General features: G+C 34.6%; 1 protein-coding gene and 1 pseudogene across 2 annotated transcripts; one reads left to right on the forward strand and one right to left on the reverse strand.

Annotated features, from left to right (window-relative positions):
* Nucleotides 1-1,542: 1,542 nt before the first annotated feature.
* Nucleotides 1,543-9,302, forward strand: LOC147406484 (uncharacterized). The gene is made up of 2 exons (XM_086434551.1): nt 1,543-2,432; nt 8,970-9,302. Exons 1-2 carry the CDS (start codon nt 1,620-1,622, stop codon nt 9,099-9,101), a joined length of 945 nt encoding a protein of 314 aa, XP_086290677.1. The 5' UTR covers nt 1,543-1,619; the 3' UTR covers nt 9,102-9,302.
* Nucleotides 9,303-14,301: 4,999 nt separating this feature from the next.
* LOC147406485 (uncharacterized) lies at nt 14,302-20,483 on the reverse strand (annotated as a pseudogene). Its single transcript, XR_015175793.1, has 3 exons — nt 17,586-20,483; nt 14,480-14,584; nt 14,302-14,400 (listed from the first exon to the last, which is right to left on the reverse strand). The product of XR_015175793.1 is annotated as an uncharacterized LOC147406485 (transcript).
* Nucleotides 20,484-25,436: the final 4,953 nt, after the last annotated feature.

Below are 25,436 nucleotides of genomic sequence, written 5' to 3' on the forward strand. Positions count from 1 at the left end.
GGGGTCTTAGGCGGTTGCCTAACTAGCCTTATGGTTGAGTTGTCCCTCTCCTTGACCTTGACTAAAAGTTTTTATCCTTATCTTCAATCTTACGATTCAATTTTTTCAATCATGAAAGTTCAAAAAACATGATAGGTTTCTGGTGAAGTTGAGGACAAAAAAATATGGGTAAAATAAATTATCAGTGAAAAATTAGTAGATGGAAACAAAGTCAAATAATGTAAGGTAGATCTTGAAGTCCACCGAATTTTTAGAAAAAGTCAAGAATGTCTGCAAGATGTTGAAGATGAGTACATCATGATCATTTTTTATTAGTATTGTCCACAATTTTTATTTTTAAAATATGTCTTTTACTATTTTGTATTTTAGTGCTTAAAGTACATATATTTTGATTCATTTTCTCTATCAATTTTTTTTTGTTAATCGAATGTCCGGACCAGCTTGCACGCACTATGACTAATCTCGGGGAGGATTATCACAGCAACCTACCGCCATGGTCCCCCAATTAAATCATGAGAAAACCCAACAAGGGAATCGAACCCGTGATGTGCGCTTAAGCCACACTTCACGTGCTCACCCTTACCACTTAGACAACTCATTTTCTCTCTTAATTTTAATTAATTAACACTATTTTATTAAAATAGAAAATTCACATAATTAAACAAAAATCAAGAAATAAAAAGCTTTGATTAAATTGTTTGTATCAAAATCACAAATTCATGTCTTTGTGGATTAACACACCAAAACGTGGATGTGTAACCTCTCAAACAACGTCTCTTTAAACTTCTAAAATTGTTGGAAGTGTAGTTAAGGTATTTTAGTTTCAAGAGAGGATTTTTTTTTGGCACATATATTAAAAAAAAGACTTTGGGGGTCATTATCTCGAGTTGTTGTTAGTGTGATTTACATTAAATTTTGAAAGTTACTATTGGAACCCCAACTTTTACTTGTTACACTTTAATTAAAAAAACTCATTTGTTAAGAATAAAAAAAAGTTTTGGGTGCCAATAAAATCTCTCTCACTCTAAACTTCTATTTGCTAGACTTAGGACTTTAATCTTTAATTAGGCTGTAATAAATAATTTAAGTAATCGAGGTGTAATAAGTAAAAGTTAAGTGCCAATAATAGCAACTTTTTTTAATTAATCAAACATTAAAAAAACAAAAAATAAAAACTCTCGTTAAGTTGTCTGTATCAAAATCACCATTTTTTTTTTCTTTGTTTTTGTTTTTTTAATAATTAGTCCGTATCTCTATGGTCAACCACACAAAAAATCAACCTTATTAGCCGTGGATTTATTCTAAGAGTTTTAGAGATTCAAGTCAACGTCTAAGATTCACCAATCGAATATTTTTGTCTGTGTGGTTCATCTTTAAGGGATTGACTGGTCCACACAAACCAAGTCCATTAAATTCTCAGCTACTGTTGTGCTGTCGAAATTAAAGAGGATCAGAAATTAGAGATGCCACGTGTCACTTCAGTTTCATGGGCGCATTTTTAAAACTTGTTCACTTGTTGTTGGCAGCTTTATATCCATCCACTCTACTCTCCACAGCTCCACACGGCCACACCACAGGTCTCTCTCTCTCTCTGACACACACACGTACAGAGTTCCGCCATGGAAGAAACAGGGGAGTTTCAGGGCTGGGAAGTGCTCCAAAACTCCGAAACTAGTGTTGTTCATCCGCTTGATTATTCGAGGGATTTCGAGGGCATGGAAGGAGACTCCGAAGGTGTCATAAGGTCCGATTACTTCGCTCTAGATTCCGAAAAGCGATTTGCAAGGCCAGTTTTGGAATCTGATGATCTAGAGGCCTCTGTTGATTCGGATAATCCGAGTTGGGTTGATCCTTCTTCGGAACCTAGGTTTGAGCAAAAAAAGTCTGGCGAATTTTGGTCTGATTCGAGTAGTGACGGGTCTGGATCCCAGAAATTCATGGATTTCGATGGGAAACACGAGTTGGGTCGAGGAGATCAGTCCGAAAGAGGATTAGAGATTGGAAGAAATGGAGAAATTGAAGAATTTGAGGTGAAAGGTACGGATTTCGAAGGGAAACACGAGTTGGGTCCAGGAGATGAATCCGAAAGAGGATTTGGGTTTGAAAGAAATGGAGAAATTGAAGAATATGAGGTGAAAAATTCGGATTTCAGTGAGTTTAAGTCAGATTCGGGTGGAGATGAAGGGGAAATTCACGAAGAGATGGGAAATGTTATGAGTGGAGAGGCTAAATCGGGTGAGGGAGAGAAGAGTGGGATGGTTTGGTGGAAACTTCCTTTGGAGATGTTGAAATTCTGTGTTTTTAGGGTTAACCCTGTTTGGACCTTTTCTATCGCTGCGGCAGTGATGGGATTTGTTATTTTGGTGAGGAGACTGCGAAGGATAAGGCGAAAGAGCCGAAGCATTCCACTTAAGGTCACCTTGGAGGGCAAGGTGAGTTCTTACTTTAGTAGATTTTTTGTCAAAAAATTTCAAATTCTTAGTGCCAGACCATTTTTGTCACGCAACAGGATTAGGGCATGTGCCATATGGAAATAAAACAAGAGGTCCACTTAGAGTTTTAAGACAATATTTTTAAGTCCATAAACAAAACAGTAAGTTATCGAGCTCTGCACCCCGAGCCAGGTAGTAAGAAGAAAGTTGTTTGCCCCTTGCCATGAAAAATGTGGAGCATGGTTTTAACCTAGTACAAGATTCAGCACCATAGCAGGGCTAAGCCCCCCCCACTCACGAATAAATTAAACCTAAAACTGTGTAAGTAGAGTATAAGTTGGGTAGCAACCGAGACCACTCAAAGTAGAGTATGGAAAGATTTTAGGTTGACAAGTGTAGGACAACAAAATACAGCTGATAGTTAAAAGAAACCGACTAGATTGGTTTGACCTCAGAACGGACTTAGGGTTCATAGAATATCCAAGACAGACTTAAGAGAAACGGGAACTCCCTCTTAAAACAAGCCATCTCATTTGTAACACGAGATCGAATTCAAATCAAATTCCTAACTCATATTTGACTAGACCATAACACGTGAATGACCCCAAACAAGAATCTAAGAGTTAAGTATGTCCGCTCGCAGGGATAAGTATAAGAAAGATTTGAATCAAATTGATGGGACGCCATGTGTCAGAGATCTTTTTTACTTCACATTAATAACTTGCAACACTTACACATCAGGTTCAAATCCTACTGATAAGTGATGAATCCATCTTCTAAAGCACTTAAGTGCTTCTCAAACTGAACAACTCACTTAACATCTGGATCAGTCGTGTGATGACATCTGTCCCTGGATATTGTTTATATAAATCAAACCACCAAACTAAGAAGAGGGTTGGCTAGCTAGTTCTGGGTTAAAAATCTTATAAAAAGAAAGATCACTTTGCAAGTCTACTATTCATCTTCTTTTTTATTTTTTTATTCTATTTGAGTATTAACAAAATCGTTGGAGGAACGTTGGCAGACACCGCATCGGGGTTTCATCCTTCATACCATCTCGTCTTTTACCGTCTTAACGGTCTCAATAGAGCAAAAGAGAGTCATTGTATCGATGAAGGAAACAGAAGATCGTAAATCAAATTTAAGTCTTCCAGATAAAGAAGACGATTGAGTCAGTGCCAACAAATGATGAAGATCAAGACAACTATCGAAAAAGGAAAACGATAACATCATCAATAAGAGGCTGAAAGTGAATCAAGCCACCGCTAAAGAAAAAAGTCAAGGACCAAGAGCGGAAATTGATCATATAAGTCGAGGAGGTTGGTTATACGCTAAACATTGGAGAAAGTTATCTTGGATTGACCGTCCAAGGTAGTCGGTATTTCATCACCTGGGTGGAAGATCAAAAAACTTTTAGACTGACTTGAGAGCCTATAAATAGAGGACTTTTGGCACTTTAAACCAACTAAATCGGCGTTAGTAGAAGCAGCTGAGGAGAACTAAATCAGCACTAATGAATGAGCCGAAGAAAGTTAGACGACCACCGTAAGAAGAAATGATCGATAGATCAAGACCGAGCTTATCAATAAAAGATAGTGCAAATCTCAATGAGTGGAAAGCTTAAAAGATAGTCTATTTCTAGATTTTGGTTTTAAATCATTTACTATAGTTTGTTCCTATGGTATTCTCTATCCTTGATTTGGTTTGATTGTTCGTTTACTATCCTTACAAACCAACTCCCATCTAAAGAGGAAATCTTCAAAAAACGGCCCCTTAAAGTCAGCAAAACGCTTATAGCAATCGAAGATTTTGCCAATTGTACGAATTAGTGAACACCATCACTAATAATAAACTTAGAGTTTGTTCTTAACAATAAACACAAGATTACCATAAATAGTTAAAGGTTTGGGATCTGTAGACTCATGAAAGTGAACTCATATGTTTACATGCAATCCCAACCGTGTAAATACTGTGGATGGTTTTTTAGGCCTTCCATTCCTCGAGATGCAAGTTGTCTCTTGAAATCGAGCTTTGTATTGATCTAACGGTCTCATTTTTACGAGAGTGACTTGATTCTTCTCGGTTCGTTTGTTAGAGTTGACTTGGTTCTCCTCGACTCTTTTTGTTGACACCGATCTAATTGGTCTGAGGTGCCAAAAATCTTTCAGTTGCAGGCTTTCGAGTCAGCATAGAAGCTTTTTGGCCTTCCACATCTCGGACGGTGAAATACTGATTTCTTTGGACGGTCTACCTGATGTAATTTTCTGTGTTTGGCGGTATGACCGACCTCTTTAGCTTATGTGATCGATTTTCGCTCTTGATCGTTGGTTTTTTTCTCTGGCGGTAGTTTGATTCATTTTCAGCTTCTTGTTAGTGCTATCCTTGTTAACCTCTTTTGATAATTGGCTCGATCTTCCCACTTTATTGGCGTTGGTTTGGTTGTCTTCTTTTTCTGAAAGACTTGGTTTTGATCTACGGCCTTCTATTTTTTTAAGATAATAGTTGACTTTCCTTTACTCCTTCGTGACTTCTAAGATAATAGAAGGTAAGAAGGATGAGGCTCCGGTGTGGTACCTGCCAATGTTCCTCTGACGATTTGTTAATATTTAGATAAAATAGAAAAAAATGAAAAAGAAGATGAATAGTAGACTTGCAAAGTAATTTTTTTTCTTATAGGAGTTTTAGCCAACCGCCCCTTTTTTTCGTTTGGTAGGTTAGTTTTTATGGGCGAATTCAGAGACAGGTGTCACCACACGATTGGTCCAGGTGTTTGATGAGTTGTTCAGTTTGAGGTACACTTGAGTGCTTTGGGAGATGGATCCATCGCTTGTTTGTGAGGTTTTCCTCTAATGTATGAGTGTTGCAGGTCATTAATGTGAAGCGAAAGATCTTTGACACATGGTGCCCCATCAGCTTGATGGGATCTTTCTTGTACTTATTCATGGGAGAGGTTGCTCGGACTTAGGTACGTACTCGGGGTTATTTATGTGCTATGGGCCTGGTTGGATGTTGTCCATTCGTGGGTTGTTTTGACGTATGTTTCGAATGGGTTCAGAAACTCGGACTCTGCATTCCTTAGTTTGCTCCTTAGGGATGGATGCGTCAAGGTTTTTCATACTTTCTTGCTTTGATAATTTATGTGTCTCTAGTTATGAATGAGAAAACTTAGTGCATGGAAGAGCTCTTCTAGGTCTGCCTTGGTTGGCTGTGGATTATAGGCCCAATTTGAAGTTTGACCGATCTGGTTGGTTTCCTTTAAGTCGGTCGTAGTTTGGTCGTCCTACATTTGTTAACCTAAGATCCTATAATAACTTTGTTTTTTGGTGATCTCGGTTTTTACCGAACTTACAGTTTGCTTACGAGGTTTGTATTGTGCATCACACTCTTTATGGCGGGGCTTCGAACCACTAACTTCCTTATGTAATGTAATCAGTTCAAGGTGTAGAGCTCGATAACTTCCTATTTACTGACTTGTTTTAAAACGTTGACCCATTTTTTCCTAGTTGCCCCCTTCGCCCCTTTGAGACACGTGTTCCCATCGAGTGGCATGACTAAAATGGTCTCCACAAATACTATATCCAATTGTCGGGATTAATCTTTGAGATTTGTGGTATATTCTTGGGATAATTTTTTATCCTGACCCTTGGATTTCACATGTACACAGTTAGGATTGTGAGTGAACATATGAGTTCCCGTTCCACATGTCTACCAATCCCGACCCATAGTTAAAACTTATTTTTACTAAAAATTAAAAGTAGGTGGTTTCTAGCATGTCCTTTTTTTTATCCTTTTCTTGTAAGCCCATCTTTATTTATCATAGGATTGTTGTAGTGTAGATGCTTACACTTGAAAAACTCTGAGTTTGAAAATACACGAATATGAGTTTATGCATCTCCGGTCTTGCCTTCACAATTTGTACCCCTCTCATTCTTAGGGCATGACATATGGCAAGTTCATTGAAGACAATGTTTACCACCTTTTTCATCTCTTTTTCAAGCATGATCTTACTTTGTAATATGAGGAATTTATGATACTCAGATTTCTCTTTTTGATGGCACCTCATTTGGCTTTGCACTTTGCATCTTTACCAATTTTTATTTGACATAATCAAATACATTATTGCTCATATTACATGAGTCAATAACAACCACATGGCTTTTTCTCTAACCATTTCGCCTCCAATCCTATGTCTTATGCAAAAATCAATTTTTTCCCCAACAACTGTGGTACTGAAAAAGGCAAAGATGGGTGAATGACAACCAAAAAAATGATGGTGTTAGTGATACATGTGGTGGTATGAAGAATGATGATTACTGGGGATGCACCAATGGGCTATGGAATTGTGTCTTTGAGGGCTATTGATGTAGGGTAGAACACACAAACCTAGAGTTTATGTTAAAAATCAGGTTTTAGGTTGAAATCTCAAGAACTAGGAGTAATGAAGAATCTCTATCTCAAGCAAAATAGATGAAAAACTTCAATCTAGGTCTGAGATTGATAGAAATCAATAGCAAACATTAAAATTAAGAACCAATATCAGGTGCTTATGCTCAGAAAAAACAAAGAAATGAGAGAAAAAAGTATCTTCTTTTTCTTTTATTAATCAATCTCCAAAAAAAATTAATTGTTGAATTTATTTATTGGTGCTCCTTATATAGATAACTCTCTCATTACAACTTAGAAACATTCTAAAATACTAAAAAGTAATTTTCTAATCTATCTATAACATATTACTATCCTTCTAATCCTATTAGAACTCAATTTGGACATCTAAAATCACTTTTAATTATAACCTAAATAATAAAAACGAATTTAGAAAAGAATAGAAACATAAAGCAAATTAAAACTAGATAAAATAGAAACTTCTTAAAGTTGAAATAGAAATTGACCAGGACTGCTTAAGTAACTTAAAAATAGAAATTCAATAAAAGAAAGATTCCTAATAGAAGGTGGACCAGGTCTTGTGGACTAGTTAAAGATTAGACCGAGTTGACTCAGTCAATGTTGTTGATTTCTTCGACATATCTTCACTTGATCATAGGCATTGGGATAAGTGTTGGCAAGCCTATCTACATCAGCTGCAGAAAAATTGTTATAGGCTAACGTTTGTGGGGCTTGGTCTCCACAAGATTGTCATCAGCCATGATTTCATTTTGATTAGCGTTGGCTTTTTATATTGTGTAAGTTGCTAGTTATAATGATTGAACAAGCACTAGCTGGTTAGCAATTGTAACTTGTATGCCAGCTCTTTTCACAAACTATATAAAGGATGGTGATGAGCAAGCTCATTCCAAGAGGTGGTCGAAGGTATTGATTTACTAGTTGGAAGAAAGTGATGGATCATCTTTGCAAGAGCTAAACTTCAGATTTACCAAAGCTATTGATAGGTGACAAAGTAGTTGGGTGCAAATGGTCTATAAAATTAAGAAAGGAGCCAATGGTAAAACTTTGAATGGTATAGGACGAGGCTGGTCGTCAATGGGTTTGCACAAAAAAAGGTGTTAGACTTTCTTTAAAAAGTTTGTCTTGGATGCTAAGATTGTCTCTATTTGGTTGGTCCTTGGTTTGGAGCTGGAACAAATAGATGTCAAAACACATTTTTTGCTTGATATTCTTGAAGAAGAGGCATACATGCAACAACTAGAAAAATTTGTTGAAAAAGGCATGGAATATATCTTATGTAGGCTCAAGGTCTTTGTATGGATTCAATCAAGCTTCTTAACAATGGTATGAGAAACATGACTCTTTTATGATGAGTTGCCTATGTGTATACTTGTATTTTTTAGGATGGTACTTATTTGATATTAGTATTTTTGTGTTGATGACACACTGTTGGTGGGCAAGGATAATGCTAAGATTGTTGAACTCAAGGCATATTAAGTATTTTGCAGTGAAAGATCTCGGACTGGCACTACATATTCTTAGGATTGAGATTCAACAGCATTGACTTTGTAGTTGTGTGATATACCAACAATGCTGGAGATTTTGATGTTGTGTAGAGATTTTTGTGTTTTTCACTGAATTGACGTGGGTGGACTCCCAATCTTGTAGTTTTTCCCTAGTAAGTGGATTTCTCCTTGTTGGATTGCCCATGGATGCTGTACTTCTTTGTGAGTTCACCACGTAAATCGTTGTTTTATGCTTGTGTGTGTGTGTGTGTTTTGGCTCTTTTTCTTCATGTTTTTCTTTAATTTGCGTAAGATCCTTGGATTTTTTACAGGTTATCAAAATAAATTCTTTCATAGTTTGGATGTTCATTTTCAGTAATTGGGTTGTAGCAGTGGGGCCTAACCGTGATATGTACAAATAGTCATCTAAAACTACTAACTTATCATTTTCTTATATTTGTACTGTTTGTTTGCTGCATCTGCTTGGAGTAATTCATACATTAAAAATCTTTGTTCTAATAAAGAAATGCTCGAGTTCCTTCTGAGTTTATATTCAGAGTTTTCATCTTCTCTTCCAAATAAGATGTTATTTGGATTGCAAAATGAGTGTTATTTATTTTTTTTCCGATGGATGGCATTGCATATGCAGAAGGCGTCTCAGTTCAGGATCCATGCCGCTCGTCTAAATGAAGCATTTTCAGTTGTGAGGCGTGTCCCAACCATTCGACCTTTGCTGCCAGCTGGCGGGTTGTCTCCATGGCCAATGATGAGTTTGAGATGAAATGTGATGTGCTTAGATCAGGAGGTGCTCTACAAGGTGAGCAGCAGAACATATTTCTTATAGCCTTCCCTTTTATAATATCTGTGGGCTTGGTTGCAAGTAGCTTTTCTGTTGTATTATACTTATATGTATGTTTGAAAATTAACTTAAATGTTATTTGATACTCATATATATTTATATTCTATATTTTCTTTACATCAAGCATTGAGTCTCTGCGTGATGAAATGATACTCCTACTGATTCTCAAGAACAACATAAAATATCTGGAACAAAGATTTTCTGTTTCGAAATTTATGTGCTAAGCTGATGAACCAATGGCATGATGCCATGTGTATTAAATGAGCCAGAGTGATTGGTTAGCAGAGAAAATTTCCGGAGAAACTTTGGGAGCAGTTTTAGGTGCTTTATTTTAATATTTTTTCAATACATATGGTGTCATGCCAATGGTTCATCAGCTTAGCACATAAATTTCGAAATAGCAATTCTTTGTTCTAAAATCTGTGTTTCCCATACAATAGGGGGATTTTTAATAGTGGAAAAGTGGTTTAGGTTTTAGGCTTTTACCAGGTTTTTGTGGGCAAGTTCTTGCAACACCGGACACAGTGAGACCTTCCCATACTAAAGACAATAGCAATAGTGGTAGTAGCAACAAAGAAAGTTGTTGAAGAATTGATTTGATTGATAAATAAATTTTTTTCAGGATATAGTGTTATGTAGGAAGGTTATTGATTTTTTTTTAAAATAATTATTTATTAAAGGTATTTTTAATTATTCAAAAGTTAATAACAAATTTGTCCCTCACAATCAAATATTCCTGTAATTTATGCTGGGTTTTGATGAACAATAACTCCCAAATGATGGTACAAATGGGAATCAAGAATAGAATAATGCTACTATTGTTGCCATTAACGATCAATTTGAACTGTGATTTGGGCAAACTTTAAGTTTGGACATGTAGAGATGGCAATCTTTGATTGGTCGATGATCTTGACATTGTGGTGTATAGGTGTTCTCCCACATTTGGATTCATTGAAGTTCTTTAGAGTTATGGGGGTGGGGTGTTATTTTCTCTTATTCTTTGGGACATTTGAGACAACCAATTCGAGGGACATTTAGAGGGAAATAGTGGATGACTTCTTTTACCTTTTGTGCCCATCACAAGGATAATGGATCAAAGATCGACCTTTCAAGTAATGGGGGTAGTTTTTTGGATTTTTCTTGTAAAGTGTCAAAAAAGAACTTGTAATCAAATTCTAATGGATTTAGTTCCATCAACTTGTTGGAAATAAAATTACAGAAACAAAACTATATAACTTCTTACCAAGAATGGAAGGAAAGAAAGAGAAAATTCCAATAATCTTGAGCATGAGGTGTAAATTTAACAGAGTTTCTCCTTAATAATTCTCCAATTTTTTCTTACGTGAACCCTCTATTTATAGCTTTATAGGGGAAATCAGTTGCAAAAATCTAACAAAAATTTAAAAATGGCTTAAAACAGTAAATTGTCCCTTCTGGGGGGCTTTAGATGACAGCTCTAAGCAAATCGGCCGCTTTTGGTAAAGCCATCATTCAATTTACTTGTTTTTTCTGATCTTTTTTTGCTTGTATCCCTCGTAATGGCCCAAAATATGTCGTTTTTAGACCCAAAATACTTGTAGACTGAAAACATTTTACAACAATAGGAGAGTAGACACGGCACATGCCTGAATGGAAACATTTTGAAAAATAATTTGCACAAAATGAAAATCATGAAAAAAAAAAATTTCCATTGTTTGATTCCCTTAAAAATTGGAAAGATAATACCTTGGTTCCAACATCCCTCGCACCACCAGACTGAATTCATTTGAAGAAGATAAGAAAATATTAAGTTGTCATTCGGGAAATGAGAAACGAGAATACCTTCTCTGGCCCTGAGAACATTCGTTGCTCCCTTCGCCCACAAGTACCAGGCTGCAAACCTTGTCTCATTTTTTGTGTAAGTTTATGAATCCCTCATCCTTCATACTTTCAGAGAATGTAGCATCTCATTCCCATGATTTTATACCAACAGTCCGTGCAACGCATGCTATATTCACAAGGTTTTCCAAATGAAACACCTAGAAATTTGGCAGTAGAAAATGCACATCTAACATTATGATCTTCTAAAGAAAAGATTGACTTACGTTACACAACATGTGCATTAATGTCCACCAAACATCGTGCACTCAAACTTGTTGATACTGGTATAAGGTTACAACCCACTAATGCTAAATGCGTATTAGGTCACTAAATATCATCTATCAAGATTGAGACACGTAACAACCCACGTGCATGACGTTTGGGATTAAGATGAGAAAATCAAGAGCGGAAGATGTTAATAGTTTTGAGAAGAGAAAATAAGGATTTTGTGCTATATGCTGAAGATAAGGGCAATCAAGTCACTTGCCATCACTCTATCAAAGAGTTCAAGAGAGTCATGCCATCATTTTGAAAACGTGGAGGGGTCCATCTAAAACACTTTTTTTATAAGGGGTGCAATTGCAATAAGTAAAAGTTTGAGGGCTAATGGAAGTTCTCAAGAAATTTGAGCCAGACGTTTGTTAAGACAAAATATGATTTTTTAGTAGTAGAAATCGATGGAATTTGAGTTAAAAAATCTAGGGTCTTCAAACAATTAAAGTGACGTTGTAAACCACGGATAGAAGATAACTTTAAACAAATTTAACTAATTTACCATACAAAGATTGAATACTTGAAAATGACTGATTTTGGGAAAAATATCAAGATAGGATTTTTTTGGGAAGTAGATAAAATGAAATTTTGGGTGAAAAAATCTAAGGTTTTCTACTAAGGGTTAAGATTATGTTGAAAATGATGGCTTGATGATAAGATTGAATAGATTAAAACAAGTGTAATGATTTTCTAACCCTCCCCCCTCTGACACACGTCGCCCTATGCCTTGGAATGTGTATAATCATTAATCTTTTTCTTGTGTTACCCAAGGCAATTGATCTACGGTTCTGTGATCGGGGCATAGGTGGATGGGCGTCACAACGTCAAAGGGGGTGTCATATTATCAGAGCTCTTAAAAAATTACAAATTTACTCATTCATACTTTGGCAGTACATATTCCAAATATTTATTAGATTAATTATCTTTTATAGTGTCGTAATCATTATTCCTTTTTAATTGATAAGATAATAGAGGCAAAAATGGTATTTCATCATATTAATATTAGGTACATGTATTGTATTTACTGATAGTTTTTTTTACCCGTATAAAAATATCATTTCTTTCCAAAAACACTTTTTATGAATTTTGTAAATGGTTTGGAAATGTATGTTGTCCCCATAAGTAAAATGATTTCACCACATGTTTGGGTAACTTAATATTAAAAATAATATCATAGAGATTGAATATCCTTACGATGATGAAGTTTTTTTTGTTGATGATGATGAGGTTGCTTGGGTCATTTTCTAATGGTCTATTAGAGAAGACTGAGATCAAGGTGGCAGGTCATCAGTGTGAAAATATGGGTATCTGAAATATTTGGCAAAGTAAAATGTTTAAGTTTTAACCACGGCAATTACATATTTGTCGAGGGCTTGGGGCCTGTCTTAATTTGAAAGTACAAGAGTATATATTCACTTTAGGGTAAAATCTACTCCCCATATAAATCATCCTTACAAAAATCAGTCCATTCCGAAACTTCTAACCATATAGGACAACGGTGTTGGCTCCTTAACATTAGCTGCCAAACAGGACCTTACATATATATATATATATATATATATATATATATGGTTGGGATTCGTTGACTCCTAAGAATGACTCATGAAAGAAGATCATATGATCTCAACCCTTTAAATGCAAAATCCAATGATTGAGGGATCATGTGTTTTTTTCATGAGTCATTCTTTGGAGTCAACAGATCTTGACCCTATATATACATGGTCTTGTTTGGCAACTATAGAGATTATTTTTGTGAATACCTCGAGATCTTCAATTCTTTGATTGAACAATCCTTGAGCCCTCAAGATCTTCCTTGTCCCCTGTTCCATAGAGACTTCGATGCCTAAATTAGAAAGAGCTTAAGTTATAGGACCTCTCTTGAGTAGAAAATTTTGAGTACTTTTTTTTTGTGATGATGCGTCCTTATTTATAGATTTTGAGAAGACTCCTTGTTCATCTTGATCTCCAATCATATATTTCCTTGATTTCCTCCTAATTGTTCTTTATTCGAAATAAGATTACTCAATTTAGTATAAGATCCTATATTTTTAGGAAACTTAGATTTAGATGTTTCTCCCGACCCTATGTCTTTCGTCTCTTTTTCTTGTGTTCTCATTAGTGGTTCAAATGATCATTTTGCCACGTGTCCCTACTCCGAGATTGATAAATTTTCCCTCCACAGTAGCCAATGTTATGGAGCCAAGACCTTTGTCCTATATGAGTTAGAAGTTTTGAAATGGGCTGATTTTTGTGAGGATGATCTACTCGGATGACTTCTATGAGGAGTAGATCATCCTCACAAAAAAAAAAAAAAAAATCAACCTAATATAAAACTAACCCCAAAAAAAGGGGGATGGAAATTTCAGATTGGACTGGTTTTTTTTTGTGAAGATGATCTTCTCGTTATAGAGACCATCCTCACAAAAAATAAAACCAACCCATTCCGAAACTTCTAACCCATATTGGACAAAACGCGTTAGCAAGATGTTTGGCCCTCGAATGGTCCCTATAAAAATTGAGTCCTGATTTTCTAACGCCCCCTCTGACACGCCCCATACCCCCTGACGTGGCATGGATTAGAATCATAGAATTTTCCCTCGAGATACACAACAGTGTATCCCCATGAATATGTGCAGTTTTGTATCCCGAGACAAATAATTTATGGTTCTAACACATACCTCGTGAGGGCGCATGGGATCTATTACAGGGTGGGGTAAAAATTATAATTTTATTTTGTCTTCAAAGTAGTGAAATGACAAAAGGGTAATAACATCACTATAATTGTGCAATGGAATCGTTGTTCAATAGCATTTCCCTTAATATTAAGAAATATTAATGAATCTAAAAAAATATTAAGAAATCTCAAAGCTTGTAGCACTCTTTGGACCCACTAATCCTATATAGACCAATCTTTAGTCACCTATATACAAATAATCAATTTTATGGGTGATTTAGATTTGAGCAAAAAAAAATCTATGAAATTTTTTCTTCATTCTGTGCATTCCTCAGCAGTTTCTTTCCTCTAAACTTGCAGTCTCTCCTTCAATTTTTTACTTTCTTCAAGGTTAGCCTTTCCCTTCAGAGCTTTCTATATATGAAAAAAACAAGAAAAATCAAAATTATAAAAACCTGAAATAAGAATAGAAATTCATTAAAAGATAACAAACTTCCTGATGGAAACAGCGCTCATGCTTTATCTTGAGATCTGTATACTCATTGAAAATTTTTGCCAAAGGATGGTCTGTGTGACACTTCTGGACCTCTTCAATAATCTGTAAAAAGTATATGCAAAGAAGCAATCAGATAATAAAGATCTTTCAGTCTCTTCTCTTTCTTTACATCAATTTTTTTTTTTTTTTTGTTTGTAAAATACAAATCAATCCGTGGTTTCAAAACTCGTCCGAGACCAAAATGTATCATCCGAGTTGTCTCAGTATCTGGTATGAACGAGACGGATGCGCAAGTCAATTTTTAGATACCTCATTCTTGAAAATTTTGGATGAGACTTCTCAAACATATCAGAAAACTCATCCGAGATGACTCAGTATCAGGCATGGACGAGACGAGACGTGAAACAGAGTTTTAAAACCATGAATCAAACTGGTTTAAACTATAAAATCATGTATCATCATCTACAACTTATCATGATTGCTATATGAATCATGTTTTGTCATTTAACCATGCCATGAACCATATCTTTAAAGAGTCTGATAATCTGACTACCCCACGTGGCATACTCAATCAACTATCTGACGTGACAAGTTTGGAAACAATAGATCTGCGCTCCTCAGGATACACGATTCCCTCAAGATGCATTTTTTCTGGGGAAGTGCAGCCATGTATCCCAAGGAGCATAGATCTACACTTCCCAAACTTGTCACGTTAGAGTAGTCGATTGAGTTTGTCACGTGGGGTAGTCAGATTATCACAATTGATGTTTAAGGGGCTGAGATCTGTAGACTTTACTTAAATTTTTTACAATCAAAATCTTAAAAGTTTTTATTTGGAAAAAGAGTTTGACTATCTCGATATCGATGGGAACCAAGCAGATATGCATATCGACATAGACGGATCATTGTGCGAATGTGCAGTCAGTGACATGATGAATGCACGCATGGGCTCCATATGATTAATGCTTCGGATAAGTACTTTGAGCAAGTTAAATGATTGGTTTTATAATTATTGTGTTAATGTGAGGACAACTCTTTGTTATTCTTTTCTTTGTACCTATATATGGACTTGTAACCACCATCACCATCGTCACAGCTCAAGTATGACTGTGTATCCATGAATTTAGATAGAATTTTGCTTGATTAACTATAGCGAGAGGGCACCAACTACTAATGTGGACTTTTCACTGCCGACATGGGACGGGACGACTATGCCTTGATATTATTTTGCAATCATTTGGGCGGGCATTATTTGTGTTTCTATTAATTTTTTTGTTTTAATAGAATGCTAATGGGGTCCATTTGATAGGTACCTTTGGGTCCTCATTGATTTAACTTGGTAATTCTAATAAGCAAATGTACCTCTTGTTTTCGACAGGAAAATATAGTGACCTATCAAATTAAAATTTTAAATAAGTAAGTTTGAAGGTGAACTTAAGGGTGGCAATGGATTGGGTTGTGTCCATGTCGTGTTGAGGTAAAGGTATTATGAAAATTTATCGAACCCAAACCCAAACTTGACTCATTTAATAATTGTGTCAAAAACTTAAACCCAAACCCAACCCATTTATAAATAGGTATACTTGACCTGACGCATATATTACCTGTTTAATAAAATTCTAATCTTTATTGAAAAAACATAAGTTCTATTTACACCACTAAAAACAAATTCATACAACCATAAACCAATATCTACCAACATAAATTAAGTATCACAAAACATAAACTAAGTTTTATCACAAAAAATGTGTCACAACCAATTAAAGGGACGAGAAATAAATAAAAAGGATGTGTCCATAGCCTAATATAAAAATTACATATCTCTACCTAAAACAAAAAAAATATTAATTAAAGCACCATTTTATAATCTATTTCCATCTTTGTCACCATCACAATCTTACTAAGGGTTGTTGGGCCCACATGGATTGGCATATTTGTAATCTAACACCAAAACTTTCTAAATTTCATGGAAAAAATCAGATTAAAAAAAATAAAAAAATAAAAAATAAATTTTTTAGCTTGATCTAAGATTTTTAAATGGACAGCTACTGAACTCCCAAAATTTAAAATTATAATTCGATGGTGAAATATAACTTTCTTTTGAATTTTTTTTTCAAAGTTCATAGATTTTGTCCTTTACAACCCCATAGCATCAGATCATGTTTTTAGAGGTCATAAGGTAACGTGGTAAAAAATCTTTCTTTGCTAACTTAGTAAGGAAAGTGTTTTTCAGTATTATTATTATTATTGGCTAAGAAAAGTGTATTTCATTATCACATGAGGCATACTAGCCTTACTTAGTAATATCTCAAATCTTACTAAGAGTTGTTTTGTTTCCCACATGGATCACCATTTTAGGAATCAAACATTACATGCCTGTAGATTTAAATGAAAAAAATATATAAATATAAATAAATAAATAACTTGGTAAAGAAAGTGTTTTTTCTTTCTCAAACTAAAAACCTAATCATTAATTATTTGAAAAATATCTTAAAACACCTTCTATAATTTATAGAGTTTGAAAAAAATGTATTATAAAAAAGTTTTAGAAGATTCTAGCAAAAAAATGGGTAATTAAAAAAATTCTTAAACAATTATTGATATATTTAAAAATACTCGTTAATCACAAAATAATTAAACGTGTCAAAACGGGTTGATGCCCTTAACCTAGACTTGACCTATTTAATAATCATGTTAGATGGGTTGAGATTATTACGACCCAAACCCAATTAGGCTTGACTCAAATCCACTAATTTTGTGTCGTTTTTGAGTCGTGTTAGCGGAGATTACCACCCCTAGGTGAACTCATATGTTCACACACAATCTTAACCGTGCATATGTGAGATCCAACGATTGAGATTTATCTTTGAAATCCGTAATATATTCTTGGGATACATCTTTTATCCCAACCATTGGATCTCACATATACACAGTTGAGATTGTGTGTTAACATATGAGTTCACTTTTCACGAGTCTACAGATCCTGACCCATCTTTAAAACCATAAATCATTGATAGGTCGAAAAAGTTAAGTATACATGTGCCGTCGCCTGGAAAAGTATGACCTGAATGGCAAATAAAATGTAAGACAGAGATGAACATACTTTGGCGCACATAGGGTGCTTATGCAAGGTCAGGGGAGGATGCATTTCCCCACAAACGCAACCCTCACTACACTGCAAAATGTGAAAACTTGTCAGTTTCTTTGGCTATCTTTTTGTGTTTTTAATTTATTTGCATATATTGTTAATTGATAAGCAGAAATGTTCATTAACAGGGTCCCTGGAATCTAAGCTATAAATATCACTGATGATTCTGTCCAACATAGTCTTGTAAATTACATGAGGAGACACAAATTAGGCCATTTGAAAGAGGAATCCAAATTTTCACACTTCTAAAACTTACAATACTTGAGCCAATCCATCTAAACCTAGCAAACAATAAAAATGGAAAAAAAAAAAACATTTCAAATGAACCAAACTGGCCCATTGGGGGGAGTGTCACTTGAAGCAATGCATTTTGTACATGGCTACATGTAGACTGAAGTAGGAAAAATTCCTGCATATGTAGGTCAAATAAAAGCAAGAAAATAAAATATAAATTGAAAAAAAAAAAAAAAAAAAAGTTAGGCGAAATTCCTTTCACTATTCCTAATCTTAGTCATACGTGAGTTAATGAATAAACAGACACCTTGACACTAACTTCTAGTATCTCTTCTAAATTTTAACTTCTTTTTTCTTTCTCTGGTGAGTAAGCTGGACTTAACCCATAACCTCAAAGTTGCATTGCAACAAGTCAGACTAACTACTAGGACAGAAGTCAACAAAGCATCACAAGCTCACTACTCGACTTCTTAACAGTGTGAAGTGCATACTCACGTATTATGCTTCATTGGAAGTAGAAACTCTTATTTTTCGAATATGGGCAGGATAGTCCCAAGCCGACTTCTTAATAATTTACAAGACCTTGACACCTAAAACCATCTTTTAAGATAGAACTCAAGGACATTTCGAGCTGATTACTTGAGTGCTTATACGATGACGTTCCAACACCCCAACTTGCTCATCATATGCTCAAGTGGTAATCAAACCCACATCGAAACATCTCCAGTTATAAGAGGCACATGTTTATTCCTATCCACAACAGTATGACAAAACAGAAAAGTCGACCGATAAGGAAGATAATCCCTGCATTCAGCAAGTAATTGCTAACTAAGCCACAACCAAAGATCACACTCACACAGCTAGTAGACACTTGTCCATATAATGGACGACTGTTTTGCCAGCACACACATAAACAGCAATCGACTCAAGTTTAGCAAAGACATGGAGAGCGAGGGCCAGTAAAAATCTATGGAAACACAATACCGAGAATGAACATATTTGTCACATTGGTTATAGTATCCATAAGGATGGAAAGACTAAGGTGGATGTTAAAATTGGATGGCTAAAGTGAAGTAGTGTTTCTAGAGTGCCATGTAATCGGGTATCCAATTCAAAGTAAGAGAAATTTTTTGTAGGACAACAGCAAGTCTAGTTATGTATTACAGAGCTAAATCTTAGACAATCAAGAAATAACATACTCGTCTATTGAGTATTGCAGGGATGAGGGCGCTAATATGGATGGATGGAAAGACAAAGAAAGATAAAATAAGAATGAAAATGTAAGATATAAGCCATAATAAGTAATAAGCTAAGAAAAAGTCAGTTGTGATGGTTTGGACTTGTGCAACAAACACCAAGAACACAGCATGTTAGAAGTAACACGTAAGTCAAAATTCCTAAAAACAATAGGCATATAAAAAATGATGTGGATCAAGGTAGCATGAGAGGATACAAACACACTAGAATTAACAGTAAACATGGCTTTAAACAGAATTAAATAATAGAAACATGATTGGTTCAACCAACAACCAATTTTTTGGTTAAGGTATTGATGGTCGAGGAGAGCCAAGTAAGGTTATGGCTGGAGAATTGGAGAGACATTGGAGACTTTGTGACACTAATAGGTTTGTCCCCTGAAGAAATACAATCCAATGGACCAAGCTTATCCACTAGCACTGTGATTGCATATATCTCCGAATTGTTCATATTTCTCATTATACTAAGGTCCCAAGAGACCTGATTTTGATTTCTAGTAATGCATTGACGTATGGGATCTCATTTAAATGCAAACAAAGCACTGAAGGAAGAGAAGTACGAACACATGGAATTATCATTGCTTGACAAATTTTCCAAGAATCTCACGAAAGATTATTTGCCTGAAATACAAGAAACGTGCTCGCTAAACCATCTTTGAACCTTAGAAACTCCTTTCAAACGCCATAACCAAAAAGAGCTCTTTATTTGAGAACCAGTGTAAACATTATTATCGAACTTGTAGTTAATAACGCGTATCCAAGCACTATCTCTTTCTTCCACATATTTCCAACCCATGTCCCTAATCGAACCATAAACTTAACTTTCATAAAACACAATCTTCCCTGATTTTTAGTCAAACAAAGCTTGTTCCATTCAACCAAATGGAATTTGCAAGAAATTCTCTCTACCATCCCATAGGAAACCCCTAGCAATCTTCTCTAGTCCTAAACCTTTCACTCCTCTCTATCAAAACTCTCAAATCTCGACCTCGAAGGATATGCTCGGTCATCGTCAATTCTTTTTTATCTTTTTCGATGACGACGACGATGTCAATTCTTGTAAATTCTAAGGAGTGAACAAGGCACTTCACTAGCCATAGCCAGAGTCTTGGATTGTATAAGACCTAAGCTGTTGGAACTAGGTATCGGTTTCTAAGAAAAGTGAGTGAAGAAGATTGAGAAAGCCTTAGATTTCAAATTTGAATATAATAGGAAAAGCGATAGTTATCTTGATTGCTTGATGCATGTGAGAACCCACTGTCCTAAAGTGAAATTTGCTCCTGCTATGGTACCACAGCTCTCTAGGCTTCTGCTTTCCAAGATATAACAACTCACGCTCCAAGGGGTTACTCCAATTAGAATGTTATAGCAAACATAACGAATTAGGTGCTCTCCCAAGCAATAAAATAAAATTATAATGACAAATAATAGGCTATAATTTGTGATAATCGAGAGTAATTGTTGTGAAAAAAATCAAGCGTTCAAAGACAATAAATCGATTGAAATAAATAGGGAAGAAGTGGTTGTCCAAACAGTCACCAAACTCAGAACAACCACGGACAGGACTGTAGGGACACCTACTGACGTGCACTTGTGAAATGTGCATGATGCACGTCACCAGTGCACACGCACTAAGGGATTTCGGAGCTTTTATCCAAATTCCACTAGAAACCATTGAGTTTCCCTCATGGGCCCCCACGTGCATGAGCCCACTCATTATCTCTCTTAGCTTCCAAGGCTAATAGAAATTCAAGAATATAAGAGTTGGTTTCCAGCTCTTCCTTTTTCAAATGTGAGACTACACAAGTAGAGCACAAAATACCAAAAAAACATAACTAAACACATTGCAAGTTAACCTGCAAAACATAATTTCATCTTCTAGAATAAGATTATAGGGCATATAAATATCTGGAAATAAATAAGAATGAGAAAAAAAAATTTTCAATTGCCACACAGTGAAACGGTGGAGCAAACCATACTGTAAAATTAAGCTGCAAAACATATAGACTTGCAAGATAAATCACATCAAACTGACGCAGTTGTGTTAGAATTCAATTTCGGTTACATTATTGATTTTATTCATGTTTCCCAAATTAAAAAAATAATAAAAAATGAGAGTGTTTAATATATTTTTCAAATAATTAATGGTTAAGTTTTTAGCTTAGAAAAGAAAAAAAAAAATACTTTCCTTAGTTATTTATCTATATCTCGTCCTTTTAATTGGTTTTGATATATTTTTGTTGATAAAACTTAGTTTATATTTTGTGATACATTGATACTTAATTTATGTTGGTAAATATTGGTTCATGGTTGCATGATTCTATTTTTATTAATATTTTTTTCAATAAATATTAGAATTTTATTAAATAGATTATATATGGGTCGGGTCAGGTATACCTATTTATAAATGAGTTGGGTTCGGTAAATTTTCATAATAACCTAACCTCAATATGACCCGACCCAACCCATTGCCACCCTTAATTTAAGGAACCAAAGTGAACCAAGAAATGAATTATCTCTACCTAACCTTACAAATCATATTCATTCTATATTGGCGAACCACGAAATTGAATTTAAGCTGATGAACCAGTTAACATATCATGGACTATTAAGAAAGAAAAATCTTTACTAAATGGCCTATCAAGTGAAGAGTTAGGGACTAGTTTGGAAGAAACCACTCCCAAGTGTCTATTATGCAGTGTAGTTTTCCCTTCTTCTTTACTTATTTATATATATTTTTTTAAGAGGGTGGATTGACTTTTTTCTTAATAGTCCATAAGTTTTGGGCAGTTTCCTAATAGTCCATTTAGTAAATTTTTCTTTTTCTAAACAGTCCATGTACCTCATCTCCCACACTTCTCACGATTGAATGCCCTAACCGTTCAAACTCATCGTTTTTCATCCAGCTAATTGGATTTTTGGCATCTCAATCAAGTTTTGGAGACTCAATGCCGTTGGAATTACTTAAAAGACCTTGGTGGATTGAATTTTTTCTTAATAGTCCATAAGTTTTTGGTGATTTCATAATAGTTCATTTAGTAAGCTTTTCCCTTTCTAAATAGTCCCTAGATCTCATCTCCCACATTTCTCATGATTGAATGCCCTAATTGTTCAAATTCATCATTTTCATCCAAAAAATTGGATTTGTGGCATCTCAATCAAGTTTTGGAGACACAATTCCATCGAAAAAGATTTAAGAAGGAAGAAGAAGCCATTTTCAAGGGGGCTTTCAAACATTTTGAATATGCATGCAAAAAATTAGGATTTTTTCACTTTCTTTTCTTAGTTTTTTTTTAATGAAAATTGATCAAGATTGGTTCTAGACAAGTTGTTATCTCAAGGTTGTAGTCGATCGTTCCATATATTTTAGTCGAAAAAACTCAAAAATTGAAAATGGGTGGGTTTTACCAATGTTGAGTTCATTATTTTTTATTAAAAGTGGTGAACTCAACAGTAAATAAAAAGTGTCGAGTTCGACAGAAAAAATAGTGAACTCAACACAAAATAAAAAAGCGTCAAGTTTGACAATTGTAAAAAGTGGTGAACTCGATAGTAGATAATATAAAAAAAAAGGTGAGTTTACCAATAACAAGGGACCATTAAGAAAGAAAAAGTTGACAAAATGTCTTATCAAGCTACCACGCCAAACTTAGGGACTATTTAGAAAGAAACCCTTTTGCAAGGGTCTTTTAAGTAATTTCCCCCTTTTTAAAATGCAATCGTAGCAGTGGAGTGCAACGGGTAGTTTTTAAGTGATGGAGTGCAATCAGACATTCTCTCTTGTATTTTCCATTCCTAATTTTCTTTCTAGCTAATGCGCAGATCCCTAATCAAAGTCATTTTTTTTAAATTGAGGAGTTATTATTAAATAATGGGAGATGAGGAAAGACAATAACACGGGTTAAAGGGGTAAAAGAGGAAAGATAGTGAAGTTGGATGGGTATTATTGAAAATGGGGTAAAAGAAGAAAGGTAAAGGAGGGGGAGGAGAGGAATGACAATAAAATTGAGAGGTGAAGAGGAGATGCAATAAAGTGGTTAATGTGGACCACACATCAAGGTTCGATGGAAACATTTATCCCCCATAACTAAAGCAAATTTGGGACTTACAATTGTGTTTTATTATATATATTATAATGTTAAAAATTTATAAGTTAAGAAGATGAAAATTAATATAATAATTCAAAGAATCGTGCTGGAGTAAGATTGAACTGTACATCAATTCTGACAATTTGATGTGGTGGTGCACACATAACCATAGATGCTTTTCACTCGTATCTTGATGAAAAGCATCTATGGTTATATGTGCACCACCACATCAGAATGTACAATTGATGTACATTTTAATGTTACTTTAAAATTCTAATATAAAAAAATTGTAATATAAAAAATGAATACATATATATATATATATATCTAGTAAACATTGAACCAATTAAAACATTGTTTCGTTATCAAACCCAATGTTTTGGTATGTTGAATCCAACAAAAATTTGGTGGGTTCGTAGTTTTCTTGATTTTACGAATCTAATATGAATTGTAGCATGAATTGGTTAAACGAATTGGGTCCATGGCACCATACAACACATAGGTTCATGAACTTCACCTCTCCTTATGATATTTTTGGAGTACCCAAACTATCATTTTTCTCATATTCTTTGCATACTTAGATCTTTTAGTGGTGATTATAATCATTATTGATTGTGAATGACGAATTGAGAATGATATACATCAAATTTTGAACATTTAAATATATTTTTGATTTTATTTTTCAACGATTTGTAACAAAAAAAAAAAAAAAAATTAAGAACAAAATTGGAATTCTAATTTTTTTAAAGATTTTGTCATAACTTATGATTTTAGTGTCTGTTTTGCAATTATAATATATGTATTTTAGGTATTTCGATTATATCTATTAAGTATCAAAGTTGAAAAAATGGGGAAAAAAAACTGGATTACATTTACAATGTTGGAGTTCACCCATTTTTATTGTATAGCTTGACATTTTTTTATTGTTGAATTCGTCAATTTTTAAAATTTATTTAATTTGACAATTTTAAGAGTTATTGCGATGGATATATCTGCAACAATAGCTCAACAATAGCTCAACAATAGAAAAGGTTGAATTCGACAAATTTTTTTTTTAAGTGTTGAGTATAAATTGGCGAAGTCCACAAATTTAAAAAAATTATCCATATCAACAATTTTTATTGTTGAGCTATTGGGATATATAAGGTCCAAAATGTCCTCAACATATTAGGTTGCGGGTTACTCAGTAGGACTCGAACCAGAACTGAATGTTCGAAAATATATTCATTCACGATGATCTTGTGTGATGTAAATCTTAAGGTACGTCAAACGGTCTAAATGTAGCGAAGCCTTTCTCCCTCAGGATGTCAACAACAATCCTATTTGTATCTTGAGGAAAAGCATCTATGGTTCCTACACACTTCGATATCGGAATATCTCCCGTGAATTTATGGCCTAAAATCAGTTGGATTTGGTCCAAAATTTGAGTGATCCAAATTCGATTTTTAACGGGTTTGATTCTTTCCAGTATATCCGAATTAAAATATGGGTTGATGTCCCTTAATCCGATCGGATATGGATCCATCCCTATATCCTCCTATATCTAAATGATATGTTATTTTATATATTGTACGTTATATTTTTATATTTTTTAGTTTATTGTTCATTAACAAGTATTAGGTGTAGTGGTCAAAACTTTTCTTCAAAAAGGAAGAGGTCTTGAGATCAAGTCACATTTTTTAATAAATAACTTTGAAATGGTTTGAAATTATGATCGATTGGATTCAAATATTTTGTTTAATGAAAGTACAAAAAATTCGAATATAGTTTGAAATACTAGGATCCAATTTGGACCTGAATAAAAAAGTACGGGTATGGATATGGGTAGACACATATTTAGCTTGAACCTAACCCGTTTTAAGCCATACTGTGATGTTCCCACCCGCATAATGCAATTCCAGTGCGAATTTTTCTGATTTCAAATGGTTTTAAAACTAGACCAAGACCGAGTCGTATCGCTCGAGTTAACTTGATATCAGAGTTGAATGAGACCAACTCACCAGTCATTTTTTTGACTGAAATTTAATATCTCATGTTCAATTTTTTGATTTTTTGAACGAAACGTTTCAAATGTATCAAAAAACTCATCTAAGACGATTCAGTATTGGGCCTGGATGAGACGAGATGAACGAGACCAACTCAGAAGTCACTTTTTTGATTGAGATTTACTATCTCACGTTCAATTTTTTGATTTTTTAAACAATATGTCTAAACGTATTAGAAAACTT

Source organism: Akebia trifoliata, chromosome 3 (assembly GCF_017979445.1).
Source record: "Akebia trifoliata isolate Shusen 1 chromosome 3, ASM1797944v1, whole genome shotgun sequence".
Taxonomy (NCBI): domain Eukaryota; kingdom Viridiplantae; phylum Streptophyta; class Magnoliopsida; order Ranunculales; family Lardizabalaceae; genus Akebia; species Akebia trifoliata.

Excerpts from the sequence above, each read along its gene's own strand:
- LOC147406484 (XM_086434551.1), top strand. The coding sequence starts at position 1,620 with ATGGAAGAAACAGGGGAGTTTCAGGGCTGGGAAGTGCTCCAAAACTCC. Across the intron at positions 2,433-8,969 it reads AGGTCACCTTGGAGGGCAAG|AAGGCGTCTCAGTTCAGGAT; the intron begins GTGAGTTCTTAC and ends TTGCATATGCAG.